This window comes from Pseudophryne corroboree, unplaced genomic scaffold (assembly GCF_028390025.1).
Source record: "Pseudophryne corroboree isolate aPseCor3 unplaced genomic scaffold, aPseCor3.hap2 scaffold_718, whole genome shotgun sequence".
NCBI classification, from domain to species: Eukaryota; Metazoa; Chordata; class Amphibia; order Anura; family Myobatrachidae; genus Pseudophryne; species Pseudophryne corroboree.
The window spans coordinates 275,341-294,146 of record NW_026970300.1 but is presented as its reverse complement, the minus strand read 5'-3'; the positions used below and the strand labels follow the sequence as shown (position 1 = coordinate 294,146).

The following is an 18,806-nucleotide window of genomic DNA, read 5'->3' as shown; positions in this document are numbered from 1 at the left end:
TCTTGGCATGATCTTTGTTGGTCGACCACTCCTGGGGAGGGTAATTATGGTCTGGAATTTCCTCCATTTGTACACAATCTGTCTGACTGTTGATTGGTGGAGTCCAAACTCTTTAGAGATGGCTTTGTAACCTTCTCCAGCCTGATGAGCATCAACAACTGTTTTTCTGAGGTCCTCAAACGTTCAAGCACCACTGTATTTCCCTGGATAATGTGTCTTTATACCATGTTATGTAATAGGATGCATAAGCATCTCCTGCTGATTAAAATGATATGTTGCATGCCTGTATTCTATGTGTAGTTGTGGTTGTATCTGCATATAAAACATTATGCTACAGTGTTTTCCTACCAAACACTGTCATCATTTTGTATGCCGATACAGCCGCTATTACACACAGAATGTAGGCATGCCGCATATCATTTTAATCAGCAGGATCTGCTTGTGCGTCCTGGAGGACTGTGGTCTATATACAGTGGGGATTGAAAGTTTGGGCACCCCAGGCAAAAATTCATTTTAATGTGCAAAAAGAAGCCAAGGAAAGATGGAATAATCTCCAAAAGGCATCAAACTACAGATTAGACATTCTTATAACATGTCAAAAAAAGTTTGCTTTTATTTCCATCATTTACACTTTCAGAAGAACAGAAAACAAAAAATGGCGTCCGCAAAAGTTTGGGCACCCTGCAGAGTTAAAACCTTGTACTGCCCCCTTTGGACAGCTGAGACCTGGCAGTGTCATGGATTGTTCACAATCATCGTCTGGAAAGACCAGGTGATGTCAATCTCAAAGGTTTTAAAAGCCCAGACTCATCTGACCTTGCTCCAACAATCAGCACCATGGGTTCCTCTAAGCAGTTGTGTAGAACACTGAAACTGAGAATAGTTGACGCTCACAAAGCAGGAGAAGGCTATAAGAAGATAGCAAAGCGTTATCAGATGCCCATATCCTCTGTTCGGAATGTAATTAAGAAATGGCAGTCATCAGGAACAGTGGAAGTTAAAGCAAGATCTGGAAGACCTAAGAAAAATATCAGACAGAACAGCTCGCAGGATTGTGAGAAAAGCAAGTCAAAATCCACATTTGACTGCACGATCCCTCCAGGAAGATCTGGCAGACACTGGAGTTGTGGTACACTATTCCACTATAAAGAGATACTTGTACAAATATGGTCTTCATGGAAGAGTCATCAGAAGAAAACCTCTTCTACGTCCTCACCACAAAAATCAGCGTTTGAAGTTTGCAAATGAACATATAGACAAGCCTGATGCATTTTGGAATAAAGTTCTGTGGACCGATGAGGTTAAAATCAAACTTTTTGGCCGGAATGAGCAAAGGTACATTTGGAGAAGGAAGGGCACAGAATTTAATGAAAAGAACCTCTGTCCAACTGTTAAGCATGGGGGTGGATCAATCATGCTTTGGGGTTGTATTGCAGCCAGTGGCACAGGGAACATTTCACGAGTAGAAGGAAAAATGGATTCAATAAGATTCCAGCAAATTTTGGATGCTAACTTGATGCCATCTGTGAAAAAGCTGAAGTTAAATAGAGGCTGGCTTCTACAAATGGATAATGATCCTAAACACACCTCAAAATCCACGGTGGATTACATCAAGAGGCGTAAACTGAAGGTTTTGCCATGGCCTTCACAATCTCCTGACCTCAACATAATTGAAAATCTATGGATATACCTTAAAAGAGCAGTGCGTCACAGACAGCCCAGGAATCTCAAAGAACTGGAAGACTTTTGTAAGGAAGAATGGGCGAAGATACCTCAAACAAGAATTGAAAGACTCTTGGCTGGCTACAAAAAGCGTTTACAAGCTGTGATACTTGCCAAAGGGGGCAGTACAAGGAGTTAACTCTGCAGGGTGCCCAAACTTTTGCAGATGCCATTTTTTGTTTTCTGTTCTTTTGAAAGTGTAAATGATGGAAATAAAATCAAACTTTTTTTGACATGTTATAAGAATGTCTAATCTGTAATTTTATGCCTTTTGGGGATTTTTCCATCTTTCCTTGGCTTCTTTTTGCACATTAAAATGAATTTTTGCCTGGGGTGCCCAGACTTTCAATCCCCACTGTAGGGTGTGTGTTGCTTCAATCGTGGAACTTTTGGGTAACAATGGGTGACTTGGTCCCACACTGTGCAACTGTTATATTAATATGTACAAAAGATTGGCGCTCTACAGTACACACACTATATCCAATTGGATTCAGACAGCTGCTCACCAGTTGTGGGCGGGCTGCCCCAACAATAGATCAAAATGGATGTGAAAAAAAGAAAGAATGGGAGCGCTGGATGAATCTAATATTTATTTATTTTATTAAAATATTATTATATCAACCACGTAAAAATACAGTACATAAACTGGCCTAAAAATGATGAACAATTAATAATGTATAAATATATACAAGACTGCCATATCTCCTGAACCAATATGAATAAGAAAACCTTTAATAGACCTTAATTAAGGGCTGCATTGGTGCTTCATGAAAATCAGCCGTGCGTCCACGAGCTGAAATATTTATAAAAAGGAGACTGATGAAAAAGTGCCTCTGTTATAAATCACTGTTAAAGTGTACACTCTCTTCTCCTTGTACACAAAAGAACCTCATTGGCAAAGAGTATCCCAGTATTGAAATTGCGGACACCCGCGCTGTATTATTAAGTGACAAATGAACGGTGGTGGTCAAATTCACTTGTAGTATATCACCTGATGTGAGAGCCTCTCCGTCAAAGGCGCTGTACTGAGCCGGGTTTGCAGCGGCTCTGTGCAGTGAAAGTACAGCTAGTCACGTCGCCAGTGAACCATCCAGACAAACGCGGTTGTTTTCTCCGCTAAAGGGTACTGTACCAATTTGAATGTGCAGCAGTGCAGAAAGATTGGAGCAGCAAATTCCCCAGCCGCTGGTGAAAAGTCCGTTTTAATTGCGGCTACGGTCCACTCGATATATACGGCTCACGGAGTGTCAGGAGAATGCAGCAGTCAGATGAAGTCCTTCAATGGAGTACCTTAACGCGTTTCTCAGCCTACAACGCTGGCCGTTTCATCAGAAGGAAATGAATAGACAGATAGTGGCTAGCCTTAGTATATATACCCTATTAATTAGAAAATCCTAATCAGCTTATTATACTAATAGACGCTTTCCGGTTGGTCTGGGGAAAAAAACGGACGCTTCCTGGTCTAAAAATCCCGTGAGATTTTTAGACCAGGATCCAGTTTGTATTGGGAGTGTAAAAGACGCACGCCATTACATTGGCCGAGTTCCGGGAAAAAGCCGCACAGTATAATGTCCAAGTTTGTCTGACTTATTCCCGGACGCAAAACTCGTCTTCCATTACATCCCAACCTAGATATTCTTCTTCTTGAAACTGCACTCAATTGAGACAATTATAAATAGTGCGATACCTACATTCTAAAACGTTTTCAGGTTTGTGCATAACTTTGAACTTCCGAGATAATTATGCCGCCGTGATTGCTGGTCTCTGGGCCGGCTGCCATATTTGTGTGGCTTTGTCGTGACTTGTGTAGTGTTAGTTGCGGTATTGGTCATTGTTTGTTGTCGTGCAGTAAACACTCCCTATAGCAGTCTCGCTGTGACTGGTGCTGTCCCTCCTCCGTCTGTCTTGCTCCCGTCTTGAGTTACATGCTACCGGTGTGACCTTGTCGGTCTGGCTGCGGTTTGCGTCCTGTGATGTCTCAGCATGGTTACTAAAAATATCTCAGCCCCCCCTCGCCCCAGCCACATTAACCCTTTGCGTCACAGTCTGGCCCTAATTTCACATTTTTATCAGTGCTTGTTAATTCTGTGGACGCCACTTGGAAACCAAAATAGGTAGCACATGCTCCTGTCCCCACACCCTCCCTCCAACAGCTTCCACGTGTACAGTACGCATATGACCGCCCTTATTGACCCTCTACTCTATGATGGACCCACAGACTGGCAAAGGTGGAGAACATTGCTGTCCACGGGTTCCCTGACACCACCCGCAGTGCACCTCATACGTCAATCTTCTTTCAGCAAAAGCAGTAGTCAGAACGTTAGCCGAATTACAGGGAAACAGATTATTTTTTGTTTGCATTTGGTGCCTATATAATTAACAAGTAGCTTTTTATGGTATGGCCCTAAAATTTTTAGTGACTTTTCAGGAACCCCTGTGCTAACTATTCTTCTGAATATGTGATGAAAACGTTTATATACCCCGGATACATGATCAGAAGGTCAAAAGTTAAACATGGACTTAGGTCAACCGGGTCAGAAGGTCGACATGTTCAAAGGAACGACATGCAAGTGGTTGACAGAAGATGTCGGCACATGGCTTTTCATTCTTTTTTGGGTGAGGGTTAGGCTGTTGGACTGGACTGTTATGGTGAGGGTTACGCTGCCAGAGGGGACTGTTAGGGTGAGGGTTAGGCTGCCAGAGGGGACTGTTAGGGTGAGGGCTAGGCTGCCAGAGGGGACTGTTAGGGTGAGGGTTAGGCTGCCAGAGGGGACTGTTAGGGTGAGGGTTAGGCTGCCAGAGGGGACTGTTAGGGTGAGGGTTAGGCTGCCAGAGGGGACTGTTAGGGTAAGGGTTAGGCTGCCAGAGGGGACTGTTATGGTGAGGGTTAGCCTACCAGAGGGGACTGTTAAGTTGAGGGTTAGGCTACCAGAGGGGACTGTTAAGTTGAGGGTTAGGCTACCAGAGGGGACTGTTAAAGTTAGGCACTTGGCTAAAGTTAGGGTTAGGCGATCAGATGGAACTGTTAGGGTTAGGCACTTGGTGAACAGTTAGGCTTTCGGAGGGGACTGTTAGAGTTAGGCACTTGGTGAACAGTTAGGCTTTCGGAGGGGACTGTTAGAGTTAGGCACTTGGTGAAGGTTTAGGCTGCAGAAGGGTTAGGGTTAGGCTGCCAGAGGGGACTGTTAGGGTTAGGCTCTTAGCCAAGGGTTAAGCTTTTGGAGGGGACTGCTAGAGTTAGGCACTTGGTGAAGGCTTAGGCTGCGGAAGGGTTAGGGTTAGGCTCTTAGCCGAGGGTTAGGCTTTTGGAGGAGACTGTTAGAGTTAGGCACTTGGTGAAGGTTTAGGCTGCAGAAGGGTTATGGTTAGGCTGCCAGAGGGGACTGTTAGGGTTAGGCTCTTAGCCAAGGGTTAGGCTTTTGGAGGAGACTGTTAGAGTTAGGTACTTGGTGAAGGCTTAGGCTGCGGAAGGGTCAGGGTTAGGCTCTTAGCTGAGGGCTAGGCTTTTGGAGGGGACTGTTAGAGTTAGGCACTTGGTGAAGGGTTAGGATTAGGCACCAGTGGGAGGGTTAGAGTTACACACTGGTGGGAGGTTAGGATTAGAGTTAAACTAAAAATGAAAAAAAAAAGCGTTGACCTTTTCTGTGTCGACCATTTACATGTTGACCTTTTGATCCTGTTGACCTAAATCCATGTTGACAATTTAACTGTCGACCGTTTGACCTTGTTGACCTATTGACTATGTATTTTAAATCTTTTAATCCACACCCAATCACCCCCTGTCTGAGGCACTCTGATCCGCTCTTTCAACCTTACACCCTCACCCCCGCTTCCTCTCTCCTCGGAGCCGTACGTGTGACAGTGGCGGAACGTTACGCCGCGTTGTGTGTGTAAATTGCGATTACTAAACTCACCCTTCCCACCATGAAACAGCTGTGGTGATATTAATATGGGGAGTGGAAGTAACGTACGCGCAGTGTATCAGCTACAGGAGATTGGTCGCAGCCGCAGTGAACAGAGACGCAGAATATTAGGCATATAATAAGATGATTTATATCACCTGCTCCCATATCGGTCTCTCGCTGAGTGCGACCAAAGGCGTGGAAGCGACATCTTCCTGTGTATTTAATCTGCGCTCCATTCATTGAGTTTACTACTAGGAATGATTCAGCATTGTTCGTTGAGTAAACTATTTTTTTCAGTGTTTATAAATATTTATATCTTGTTTTACAATTTTTATCTGTTTTTTTTTTTTTTTAAATAGCGGACCTGAAAAATCGAATCTTGGCCTTTAATTCGGCTGCATATGCATGAGTCGCCTAGCTGGCAATCTGGCGTGTTTTGGTGAAGGTTCGCTAGTTGACTCTTACCATTCCAGTTGCCCGGCATAATTATTTTCGTTATATTAATTAGTATTTTTTATAATTTTTTTTGTGAGCAGTGATAAAAATAAAGAAACGACTATATCAGCGTCTAAACTGTAAAACTGCAGGCTGGGTCTCCGCCATGTCACCATGATTCTAATGTGGTGTTTATCCTTGGTATCAAGACCTTTGCTAATCAAGTCTGAGTCGTCTTTAGAGCCTTAAACCTCACAAATATTTCTACCTTTATTTCATGTAATTCTACAAGTTCTGTACAACTTTCTGGGATATGGTGAGGGGGATACGGTGAGGGGGGGGGAGGGCGCAACTGCTTGAGCACGGGCCGGGTCGCCAGAATTACAGGTCTAACGTTTAGCTTTATTATTTTAGTACTATAGAGGAGTGTAATTTATCAATAGTATTATAACGGACAGCGCCAACATTAAACCATATTCTGCCAGGCTACATCATTAACCAAATGAAGGATTTTTGCTTTGTATGTTGTGGTTGCAGTGAGTGTGTCTGGCAGTAGCCATCGTGTGACTGGGCGCTATGGGGGTCATTCCAAGTTGATTGCTAGCTAAAAATGTTCGCTGCGCTACGATTAAGGAAAAATCCGGCACTTCTGCGCATACGTATGCGGCGCAGTGCGCACGCGTGACATACTTTCACAATGGCCAATGTATTTTTACACAGGGTCTAGCGAAGCATTTCAGTCGCAATGGCAGCCGCAGAGTGATTGACATGAAGAGGGTGTTTCAGGGTGTCAACTGACCGTTTTCAGGGAGTGTTCGAAAAAACGCAGGCATGCCAGGAAAAACGCAGGCATGGCTGGGAGGACGCAGGGCGTGTTTGTGACCTCAAATTCGGAACTGAATGGTCTGAAGTGATCGCAAGCGCTGAGTAGGTCTGAAGCTACTCTGAAACGGCACAATTTTTTTTTGTTGCCGCTCTGCGATCCTTTCGTTCGCACTTCTGCTAAGCTAAAATACACTCCCAGTGGGCGGCGGCATAGTGTTTGCATGGCTGCTAAAAACAGCTAGCGAGCGATCAACTCGGAATGACCCCCTATGTGCAGTGCTTTGTATGTTGTGGTTGCAATGAGCGTGTCTGGCAGTAGCCATCGTGTGACTGGGCACTACAGGCAGTGCTTTGTATGTTGTGGTTGCAATGAGCGTGTCTGGCAGTAGCCATCGTGTGACTGGGCACTACAGGCAGTGCTTTGTATGTTGTGGTTGCAATGAGCATGTCTAGTAGTAGCCACCGTGTGACTGGGCGCTACAGGCAGTGCTTTGTATGTTGTGGTTGCAATGAGCGTGTCTGGCAGTAGCCACCGTGTGACTGGGCACTACAGGCAGTGCTTTGTATGTTGTGGTTGCAATGAGCGTGTCTGGCAGTAGCCATCGTGTGACTGGGCGCTACAGGCAGTGCTTTGTATGTTGTGGTTGCAATGAGCGTGTCTGGCAGTAGCCATCGTGTGACTGGGCGCTACAGGCAGTGCTTTGTATGTTGTGGTTGCAATGAGCGTGTCTGGCAGTAGCCACCGTGTGACTGGGCACTACAGGCAGTGCTTTGTATGTTGTGGTTGCAATGAGCGTGTCTGGCAGTAGCCATCGTGTGACTGGGCGCTACAGGCAGTGCTTTGTATGTTGTGGTTGCAATGAGTGTGTCTAGCAGTAGCCATCGTGTGACTGGGCGCTACAGGCAGTGCTTTGTATGTTGTGGTTGCAATGAGTGTGTCTAGCAGTAGCCATCGTGTGACTGGGCGCTACAGGCAGTGCTTTGTATGTTGTGGTTGCAATGAGCATGTCTGGCAGTAGCCATCGTGTGACTGGGCGCTACAGGCAGTGCTTTGTATGTTGTGGTTGCAATGAGCGTGTCTGGCAGTAACCACCGTGTGACTGGGCACTACAGGCAGTGCTTTGTATGTTGTGGTTGCAATGAGCATGTCTAGTAGTAGCCATCGTGTGACTGGGCGCTACAGGCAGTGCTTTGTATGTTGTGGTTGCAATGAGCATGTCTGGCAGTAGCCATCGTGTGACTGGGCGCTACAGGCAGTGCTTTGTATGTTGTGGTTGCAATGAGCGTGTCTGGCAGTAGCCACCGTGTGACTGGGCACTACAGGCAGTGCTTTGTATGTTGTGGTTGCAATGAGCATGTCTAGCAGTAGCCATCGTGTGACTGGGCGCTACAGGCAGTGCTTTGTATGTTGTGGTTGCAATGAGCGTGTCTGGCAGTAGCCATCGTGTGACTGGGCGCTACAGGCAGTGCTTTGTATGTTGTGGTTGCAATGAGCGTGTCTGGCCGTAGCCACCGTGTGACTGGGCACTACAGGCAGTGCTTTGTGTGTTGTGGTTGCAATGAGCGTGTCTAACCGTAGCCACCGTGTGACTGGGCACTACAGGCAGTACTTTGTATGTTGTGGTTGCAATTAGTGTGTCTAGCAGTAGCCATCGTGTGACTGGGCAGTGCGAGGTTTACACCACTATTAGTGAATGAGCCATTCTGATTCTCTTCTTCTCCGTCCTGCAGGCTAAAGATAGCGATGACGACGAGGAGATTGTACACGTGGATCGAGATCATTTTATGGATGAATTCTTTGAGCAGGTGAGTTGGGATAGGCGCTTGCGTGTTTCCCGAGGCTGACACTGCCCTGTTCCCATCTCTGCAATGCAATATGTTATATAATGAGATAAACGCCTGCGCTGACACTATAGGGGACACTGCTGACGAGGTTATTCTTAGACTCTGAATATCGCGTGTCAGTTAATATGCAGTAAGATGTAATTTGAAGGAACCCGTTGTGTTTAGCAGGTAAGACTTTGCTGTATATTGGCAGCAATGAAACGTATTGCGCCTCAGTTTTGTCAGGTGTCTGTCTGTTCCTTTTTCCATACATTATTTAGTTTATGTTTGTGCTACTAGACATGGCCTAGGATTTTCGGCACCCGGGACAAGGCAGTAATCTGCTTTAACTTTTTAATGAGCCGGCTAGCCCTGACTACGGGTGATTGCAGCGGGCGGGGGTTGAGGAGCAGCTGGTCCAGGGAGCCGGGCACAGTTATCGGCGCCCCATCAAATCCAGCGCCCGGGGCACGTGACCCCTTAGCCCCCCCCTAGTTGCAGTCATGTCCCAGCACTCCAACGTCCAAAGGAATCCACCCAAATGACGCCTAAGCTTTCTTGTGTATTACCCAACAACATCCTACATGTGGGGGTACCAGGCTCTGTTGCCCAGCCAGAAGGCAGCCTTATACATTAGCTGAGGGTACCTGTACCTCTGTGTGTCTAGAATCATCTACCCCAGTGTTTCTCAAACTTGGTCCTCAAAGAATCCTAACAGTGCGTGTTTTCAAGGTATTCCCAGGAATAATTAGCACCTTCTGTAGATCTGTTGTGTTATGGCCTCCATACATCAGCAATAAATTATGGCAATGTAAAACATGTTTAAAAATCCCAATTATTTTTTGACATGTTTAATTCCCCGATTGCCTGACGGATCGCCAATCATCGTTGGCTGGTGGATCCGGGCGGTGGTGCCAGCGGAATGGGGAATTGCATCCGCTGATTTTTAGTGGCCATTAGTGAACCGGTGCCTCAGCTAGATGATCTGGTAGGCCTCCTGGGTTTGAGGAAAACTAATCTAGGCAAACATCTAAAGGTGTGATTGTACACACACACCATAACAATGTTGTAAGCAACAGAAGCCAGGGGTACTAGGACACACTTATTCTACCAAGCAACTGTGCCAAAAGTGGGCTTCAGCTAAGTGATGCCTGTACCGGTAAGGTAGACGACAAATCCAATGTCCACCACAGAGATCCAGCTCAACAGTACTGTGTCATAGTAAAACCTAATGCATTGCCTTCTCCTCACCTCAAGATCTTTGACCTTCTGAAATGAAGAAAAATAAAATAATGATTTGGTGCAGTTGGCCAATCTGCATCTGATCAATGCTAATTGCTTACTTTGAAACAGTTCCCGCTGCCTCGATTAGCCAAGTCCTTGCACCCTGCAGTGAAGGGTTGAGGTCTTGGTGAAGAACAAAGAGGTGCCCTAGGCCATAAATCATTAAACACTTGGGTCTTTTAGAAACCAGATTCCTACCCTGAATTTAGCTCTTAAAGTCCAGTTCCAGGGCACAACATGCTCAGGAACGACCGGCACTTCTGGTGGCACATAGCAGACCACTAATGGAGCAAGTCTTGCAGTGTCTTTGGCCGGATGTTGGCAAAGCTTCTATGGGTGCATCTGTGAGCACCTTTCATCACAAGTGATAGCAGCTTGTGGGGGGATCTGATGGGGAATCTAGTGGGGCTCAAAGGTTTCATCTGGCAACATTTATGAAAATGTTGGTGTTATTTGCCCATACTCATCAAAAACAAAATTTGGTCTTCTTGCCCAAAAACACGATCTTCCACCGTCCACCAGTCATGATCTATTCCACCATGATATCGGTATAGCAGCTTTGTCCTTCCTTTCACTCGCCACCGATCACTGTATCTTCCACCTTACTGCCCCCTCCCTCTTCTCCCGACCATGCTGTCCTTGCTTTACACCCCTTATCACTTGTACCATTCATGACCTCTGCCGGCTCTCAGTGGCCATCTCTTCCCTCCTCATCTTATCCTCCTCACTCTGGGGCTGATGAAGAGCGAGTATCACTCCAGTTTGCATAACGTAACTAAGGTGAAATTGCTCTGCACATGTTGTGCGCGTGACTATGCAAGCTTGCGTAATTCCGGCACTTAGCTGCGCCCGGAGAGGTGGGACAGTGAGATGAATGGGCTTTCAGACAAAGGGCAAGCACTGTAAGGACATATTCGCACACCTGCAGACCAGCACACAGGCACATATAGAATAGCTGGCGGTCAGGGTCAGGTGCAACTATCGGATGATGATGATAATGATAATGATAATGATGACCACCGGAAATAGCAAACTCCTGGTGATTGGCCTTTTAGAAATGCACCACTGATGGCTTGAGCAAATATACATTATTCTTTTGCTTTTCCATGCACAAGAGTTGCTTCTGCTGTGTTATGGAGGTTATATAAGTTTTCCTGGTGCCGTGTGCTGTTCTCCTCACTGTATTCCTCAGATCTCATAATCTACCCACACTCATTGGTTCCAAATGTTCTTCTTCTCTTTACTCATAACCAAGCAAGTTCTCTTCCCCCGTACCGCTCTCCAGTAATGTCCTCCTGTTTATCAGCACATTCTGTCTTCTTTCTGCCTCTAATACTGTATTTCTTAGTTTTACCTTGCCAGTTAAGCTTGCTTCCATTTTACTCTCCCCTTATTGTCCACCCCGTTAGCCACCGGGAGTCCTTCTGTCTTCCTCTTATTACTCCAAACCTCCCCTTCCCCATGAAAGTTGCACCTTACTCCAATTTTATGTCCTTCATCCAATTGCTTCTCACTAATCACGTTCTTACCCAAGTTATTGCCCTATTGGCATTATTGCTGTTCCCGGATTATGGATTATGGTCCATCACACATGACTTTCAGTCATGATCTACTCCAGCGGTGTCCTCCTCCCCACCACTCGTGCAGGCATAGCTGGTAGCTCTGTAAACGCCTGCGCACGGGGTATTGAGGCCAGTCACCTGTCATTGTCACACACATGACAAATTAAAGTAATTACAGTTAAGGAGAGTAAATAAAGTGGTTTAATTCCCCGAGCACCTCTCCGTTAATATCCACGCTCCTCAGTCAGTGATCCGTAACCTTCATCTCCTTTTTCTTATTCTGGCAATACGTTAAGATTATGAATCTCTTTCTACAGGTTGAAGAGATAAGGGGGTGTATTGAGAAGCTCTCAGAAGATGTGGAACAAGTTAAGAAACAGCACAGTGCCATCTTGGCGGCCCCCAACCCTGATGAGAGTAAGTAACAGCGGGGGTCGGCAGTGATGGGGTGCGGGCGAAGAGACGTGGGCGTGAGGCGAGTGGAGAGACAGGGAAAAGACGGGGAAAATGTTGTGAATTATAAATGTTGTCAACCTGTTTATTAAAGCCACGATGGGATTATTGCATGGTTTTCAAGATAGCTTGTTTCCTATTTGACTAATGGCCACTACTTTTGATTGGTCAGTTGGCAATATCCACTGGGATTTCTACAAGGTCAGAGTACAGTAACGAGGACAATTTCTTAATGACCTCGTTAACACTGAATCTAAGATTGCTGACATCATCTATCTAATGTGCCGGCATATTACACAGTGCTGTATATTAATAGTATAACGTTACAAACAAATTACATACAGTGGGCCTGATTCAAATTTGTAAGTAAAGCAAAAAAAGCAAGTAACTTTGTGTCTGGAACAAACCAAGGGCCTAATTCAGACCTGATCGTTCCTCTGTGAATTTGCAGAGGTGTGCGATCGTATAGTCGCCGCTCGGACAGAGTGAAAATCCGCCCCGTGCAAATCTGCGTATGCCGTGCGAAAAACTTTGCAAATCAGCTGCAAATCCGTTCGCTGCTCACTCACCATCTAATATTTTTTACAGTCTGTGGGTAGCCCAGGACCTACTCCTACAGTGCAAAGAAATCAGGCTGATCGGGGCCGGAGCTGACGTCACACACCCGCCCTGAAAACGCTTGGGAACGCCTGCGTTTTTCCTGACACTCCCAGAAAACGGACAGTTACTACCCCCAAACGTCCGCTTCTTGTCAATCAACCTGTGTACGCCTAGCGATCAAAAAAGACAATGATTTTTTTTGCAGTTTGGCGTCGCATGCGTGCATTATGTGGAACTATAATCGGTCGCCAGTGATCAGGTCTGAATTAGGCCGCATGTTGCCAAGCCAGGGGAGCAAATGCATTTAGATTTTTTCTGTGCAGGGTAAATACTGGCTGCTTTTGCACGTAGCCCGCACGATTTTCCGTATTGGCACGACAAATCCTGCATATCGCCTAGTGTGTATGCCTGATTTGTGTGCTCCCGCGATTGCACGCAACGTCATCTGGTTGGCTCTGCTGCAAGACCAACCAGACGATTTCACATGCGATCCGGGGCATGTTAATGAAGGATGTTAATGAAGTGATCGTTCTGTCCATCATTAATCTTCCTGATGTGAACAAGCACTCGAAAATCAGACCAATTGCCTATCGCTCAGGTGTGTACTCGGTCTTAAACAGCTTTATTTTTAAACTGCAATTTAGGTTTCACATAGAACACCCCACCCAAATGTAACTCTCTCTGCACATGTTACATCTGCCCCACCTGCAGTGCAGCTTGGTTTTGCCCATTTGCTTGCTTTTTTGCTTTACTTACAAACATGAATCAGGCCCAGTGATTGGGAGGCTAAGCCGGTTCAGTCCATACTGGTGGCTATATGTGAGAAACAAGGGGAGGGGGTTTACTAGGGGGGGTGTCGGCAAAAATTATAACGGATTAGGAGAAGAACAAGCTTATTTCAAGAGTATGGTCTTCCCAAGAGTCTTAGAGGATTTGGAAGCTGAAGAGAGTCAGATAGAACGTGTAGACAGTGTAGTATGTGGGCAGCTGCCAAGGAGACGTCTGGCATGGAAGGGGTGATGAGGCAAGAAGATGTTACAAGGTCAGTGAGGAGTATTTATGGCGGAGGTGAAACCTTTCCTTTAGGAGGGATTTATATATATTTTGGAGAAATCCTATGCTAAAGTTTTTAAATGAATACATACATTACACAAAACACAACGTCATTATGTCTTAGTGCAATTGCATAGTAGCTGCAGATCGTTTTCATCTAATCAGAGCTCCCTGAATCCCATCTATAATAGCCCTAGAAAGGAGGCTTCTGCTGTATTCCGTTGTCACCGGCAGTGGACCCGGTAGCAGGAAGATATTGTCCTTAGACCTGTACAGGCCATGGTGTATGGCATAGCGAAGGAGAAATAAATACTGGGCAAAGATGAAAATGGCGTTTGGGGTGAAAGTAAATTATTCATACTTAAATGTCAAATATTTCCTGTTTGTGCAAAGAGAGCATCCCCGTAAAACAGTACATACTGGGGCCATGCTCACTCCTGTGATGGTGAGGGAGCTCATGCTGTACTGTACGTCATGTGATGGTGAGGGAGCTCATGGTGTGTGTCATGTGACGGGGAGGAAGCTCATGGTGTGCATCATGTGACGGTGAGGGAGCTCATGGTGTGCATCATGTGACGGTGAGGGAGCTCATGGTGTGCATCATGTGACGGTGAGGGAGCTCATGGTGTGCATCATGTGACGGTGAGGGAGCTCATGCTGTACAGTACGTCATGTGACGGTGAGGAAGCTCATGGTGTGCATCATGTGACGGTGAGGGAGCTCATGGTGTGCATCATGTGACGATGAGGGAGCTCATGGTGTGCATCATGTGACGGTGAGGAAGCTCATGGTGTGCGTCATGTGATGTGAGGGAGTTCATCGTGTATGTCACGCGAGGGTGAGGGAGCTCATGGTGTGCGTCATGTAATGGTGAGGGAGCTCATGGTGTATGTCATGCGAGGGTGAGGGAGCTCATGGTGTATGTCACGCGAGGGTGAGGTAGTGCATGGTGTATGTCACGCGAGTGTGAGGGAGCTCATGGTGTGCATCATGTAATGGTGAGGGAGCTCATGGTGTATGTCATGTAATGGTGAGGGAGCTCATGGTGTGCATCATGTGACGATGAGGGAGCTCATGGTGTGCATCATGTGACGGTGAGGAAGCTCATGGTGTGCATCATGTGACGATGAGGGAGCTCATGGTGTGCATCATGTGACGATGAGGGAGCTCATGGTGTGCATCATGTGACGGTGAGGAAGCTCATGGTGTGCGTCATGCGATGTGAGGGAGTTCATCGTGTATGTCACGCGAGGGTGAGGGAGCTCATGGTGTATGTCATGTAATGGTGAGGGAGCTCATGGTGTGCATCATGTGACGATGAGGGAGCTCATGGTGTGCATCATGTGACGGTGAGGAAGCTCATGGTGTGCGTCATGTGATGTGAGGGAGTTCATCGTGTATGTCACGCGAGGGTGAGGGAGCTCATGGTGTGCGTCATGTAATGGTGAGGGAGCTCATGGTGTATGTCATGCGAGGGTGAGGGAGCTCATGGTGTATGTCACGCGAGGGTGAGGTAGTGCATGGTGTATGTCACGCGAGTGTGAGGGAGCTCATGGTGTGCATCATGTAATGGTGAGGGAGCTCATGGTGTATGTCATGCGAGGGTGAGGGAGCTCATGGTGTATGTCACGCGAGGGTGAGGGAGCTCATGGTGTATGTCACGCGAGTGTGAGGGAGCTCATGGTGTGCGTCATGTCATGGTGAGAGCTCATGGTGTATGTCACGGGTGAGGGATCTCATGGTGTATGTCATGTAATGGTGAGGGAGCTCATGGTGTATGTCACACGAGGGTGAGGGAGCTCATGGTGTATGTCACGCGAGGGTGAGGTAGTGCATGGCGTATGCCACGCGAGGGTGAGGTAGTGCATGGCGTATGTCACGCGAGGGTGAGGGAGCTCATGGTGTATGTCACGCGAGGGTGAGGTAGTGCATGGCGTATGTCACGCGAGGGTGAGGGAGCTCATAGTGTATGTCATGTAATCGTGAGGGAGCTCATGGCGTATGTCACGCGAGGGTGAGGGAGCTCATGGTGTATGTCATGCGAGGGTGAGGGAGCTCATGGTGTATGTCATGTAATCGTGAGGGAGCTCATGGCGTATGTCACGCGAGGGTGAGGGAGCTCATGGTGTATGTCATGCGAGGGTGAGGGAGCTCATGGTGTATGTCATGTAATCGTGAGGGAGCTCATGGCGTATGTCACGCGAGGGTGAGGGAGCTCATGGTGTATGTCATGCGAGGGTGAGGGAGCTCATGGTGTATGTCACGCGAGGGTGAGGGAGCTCATGGTGTGTGTCATGTAATGGTGGGGCCCTCATGGTGTGCGTCATGTTATTGTGAGGGAGCTCATGGTATATGTCATGGGTGAGGGAGCTCCTGGTGTGTGTCATGTAATGGTGAGGGAGCTCATGGTGTGCGTCATGTAATGGTGAGGGAACCCATGGTGTATGTCAGGCAAGGGTGAGGGAGCTCATGTTGTATGTCACGCGAGGGTGAGGGAGCTCATGGTGTATGTCATGTAATGGTGAGGGAGCTCATGGTGTGTGTCATGTAATGGTGAGGGCCCTCATGGTGTGCGTCATGTGAGGGTGACGGAGCTCATGGTGTGCGTCATGTGATGGTGAGGGAGCTGATGGTGTATGTCACGCGAGGGTGAGGGAGCTGATGGTGTGTGTCATGTAATGGTGAGGGAGCTCATGGTGTGCGTCATGTAATGGTGAGGGAGCTCATGGTGTATGTCACGCGAGGGTGAGGGAGCTCATGGTGTGTGTCATGTAATGGTGAGGGAGCTCATGGTGTGCGTCATGTAATGGTGAGGGAGCTCATGGTGTATGTCACGCGAGGGTGAGGGAGCTCATGGTGTATGTCACGCGAGGGTGAGGGAGCTCATGATGTATGTCATGTGAAGGTGAGGGAGCTCATGATGTATCTCATGTGAAGGTGAGGGAGCTCATGGTGTACCTCATGTGAAGGTGAGGGAGGTGGTGGTGTACGTCATGTGAAGGTGAGGGAGCTCATGATGTACCTTATGTGAAGGTGATGTAGCTCATGGTGTATGTCTTGTGAACTTGTAAAGGTGAGGGAGGTGGTGGTGTATGACATGTGAAGGTGAGGGAGCTCATGGTGTATGTCATGTGAAGATGAGGGAGCTGGTGGTGTACAACATGTGAAGGTGAGGGAGCCTATGGTGCATGTCACGCGAGGGTGAGGGAGCTCATGGTGTATGTCACGCGAGGGTGAGGGAGCTCATGGTGTATGTCACGCGAGGGTGAGGGAGCTCATGGTGTATGTCACGCGAGGGTGAGGGAGCTCATGGTGTATGTCACGCGAGGGTGAGGGAGCTCATGGTGTATGTCACGCGAGGGTGAGGGAGCTCATGGTGTGCATCATGCGTGGGCGAGGTAGCTCATGTTGTGCGTCACGCGAGGGTGAGGGCCCTTGTGGTGTGTGTCATGTGATGGTGAGAGCCCTCCTGGTGTGCATCATGTGATGGTGAGAGAGCTCATGGTGTGCATCATGTGATGGTGAAGGAGCTCATGGTGTGCATCATGTGATGGTGAAGGAGTTCATGGTGTACATCATGTGAGACTATGGAAAAGCTCATGGTGTACGTCATGTGAAGGTGAGGGAGCTCATGGTGTACGTCATGGTGAGGGAGCTCATGGTGTGCATCATGAGAAGATGAAGGAGCTCATGGTGTGTGTCATGAGAACGTGAGGGACCTTATGATGTATGTCACGAGAATGTGAGGGAGCATATGGTGTACGTTACATGAAGGTGAGGGAGCTCATGGTGTACGTCACATGAAGGTGAGGGAACTCATGGTGTTCCTCATGTAAAGATGAAGAAGCTCATGGTGTACCTCCTGTGAAGGTGAGGGAGCACATGGTGTATGTCATGTGAAGGTGAGGGAGGTGGTGGAGTACGTCACGTGAAGGTGAGGGAGCTCATGATGTATGTCTTGTGAAGGTGTGGGAGGTGGTGGTGTACGTCATGTGAAGGTGAGGAAGCTCATGGTGTACCTCCTGTGAAGGTGAGGGAGCTCATGGTGTATGTCATGTGAAGGTGAGGGAGCTCATAGTGTACCTCATGTGAAGGTAAGGGAGCTCATGCTGTATGTCATGTGACGGTGAGGGAGGTGGGGTGTAAGTCATGTGAAGGTGAGGGAGCTCATGATGTATGTCTTGTGAAAGTGAGGGAGGTGGTGGTGTACGTCATGTGAAGGGGAGGGAGCTCATGGTGTACCTCCTGTGAAGGTGAGGGAGCTCATGGTGTATGCCATGTGAAGGTGAGGGAGCTCATGGTGTATGTCTTGTGAACTTGTGAAGGTGAGGGAGGTGGTGGTGTACTTCATGTAAAGGTGAGGGAGCTCATGGTGTATCTCATGTGAAGGTGAGGGAGCGTATGGTGTACCTCATGTGAAGGTGAGGGAGGTGGTGGAGTACGTCATGTGAAGGTGAGGGAGCTCATGATGTATGTCTTGTGAAGGTGTGGGAGGTGGTGGTGTATGTCATGTGAAGGTGAGGAAGCTCATGGTGTACCTCCTGTGAAGGTGAGGGAGCTCATGGTGTATGTCATGTGAAGGTGAGGGAGCTCATGCTGTATGTCATGTGACGGTGAGGGAGGTGGGGTGTAAGTCATGTGAAGGTGAGGGAGCTCATGATGTATGTCTTGTGAAGGTGTGGGAGGCGGTGGTGTACGTTATGTGAAGGTGAGGAAGCTCATGGTGTACCTCCTGTGAAGGTGAGGGAGCTCATGGTGTATGTCATGTGAAGGTGAGGGAGCTCATGGTGTACCTCATGTGAAGGTAAGGGAGCTCATGCTGTATGTCATCTGACGGTGAGGGAGGTGGGGTGTAAGTCATGTGAAGGTGAGGGAGCTCATGATGTATGTCTTGTGAAAGTGAGGGAGGTGGTGGTGTACGTCATGTGAAGGTGAGGGAGCTCATGGTGTATGCCATGTGAAGGTGAGGGAGCTCATGGTGTATGTCTTGTGAACTTGTGAAGGTGAGGGAGGTGGTGGTGTACTTCATGTAAAGGTGAGGGAGCTCTTGCTGTATGTCATGTGATGGTGAGAGAGCTGGTGGTGTATGTTATGTGAAGGTGAGGGAGTTCATGGTTTGTGCCTTGTGAAGTTGAGAGAGCTC

General features: G+C 47.6%; 1 protein-coding gene across 2 annotated transcripts in view; it reads left to right on the top strand.

Moving 5' to 3' along the window:
- Window positions 1-8,622: 8,622 nt before the first annotated feature.
- STX1B (syntaxin 1B) overlaps window positions 8,623-18,806 on the top strand; it is an 84,402-nt gene continuing 74,218 nt past the window's right edge. For both annotated transcript variants that reach the window (XM_063954771.1, XM_063954770.1), the window contains exons 1-2: window positions 8,623-8,693; window positions 11,875-11,974. In XM_063954771.1, coding sequence (XP_063810841.1) covers window positions 8,673-8,693; window positions 11,875-11,974 — 121 coding nt within the window. In that variant the 5' untranslated portion in view covers window positions 8,623-8,672. The remainder of the gene's footprint in view (window positions 8,694-11,874; window positions 11,975-18,806) is intronic.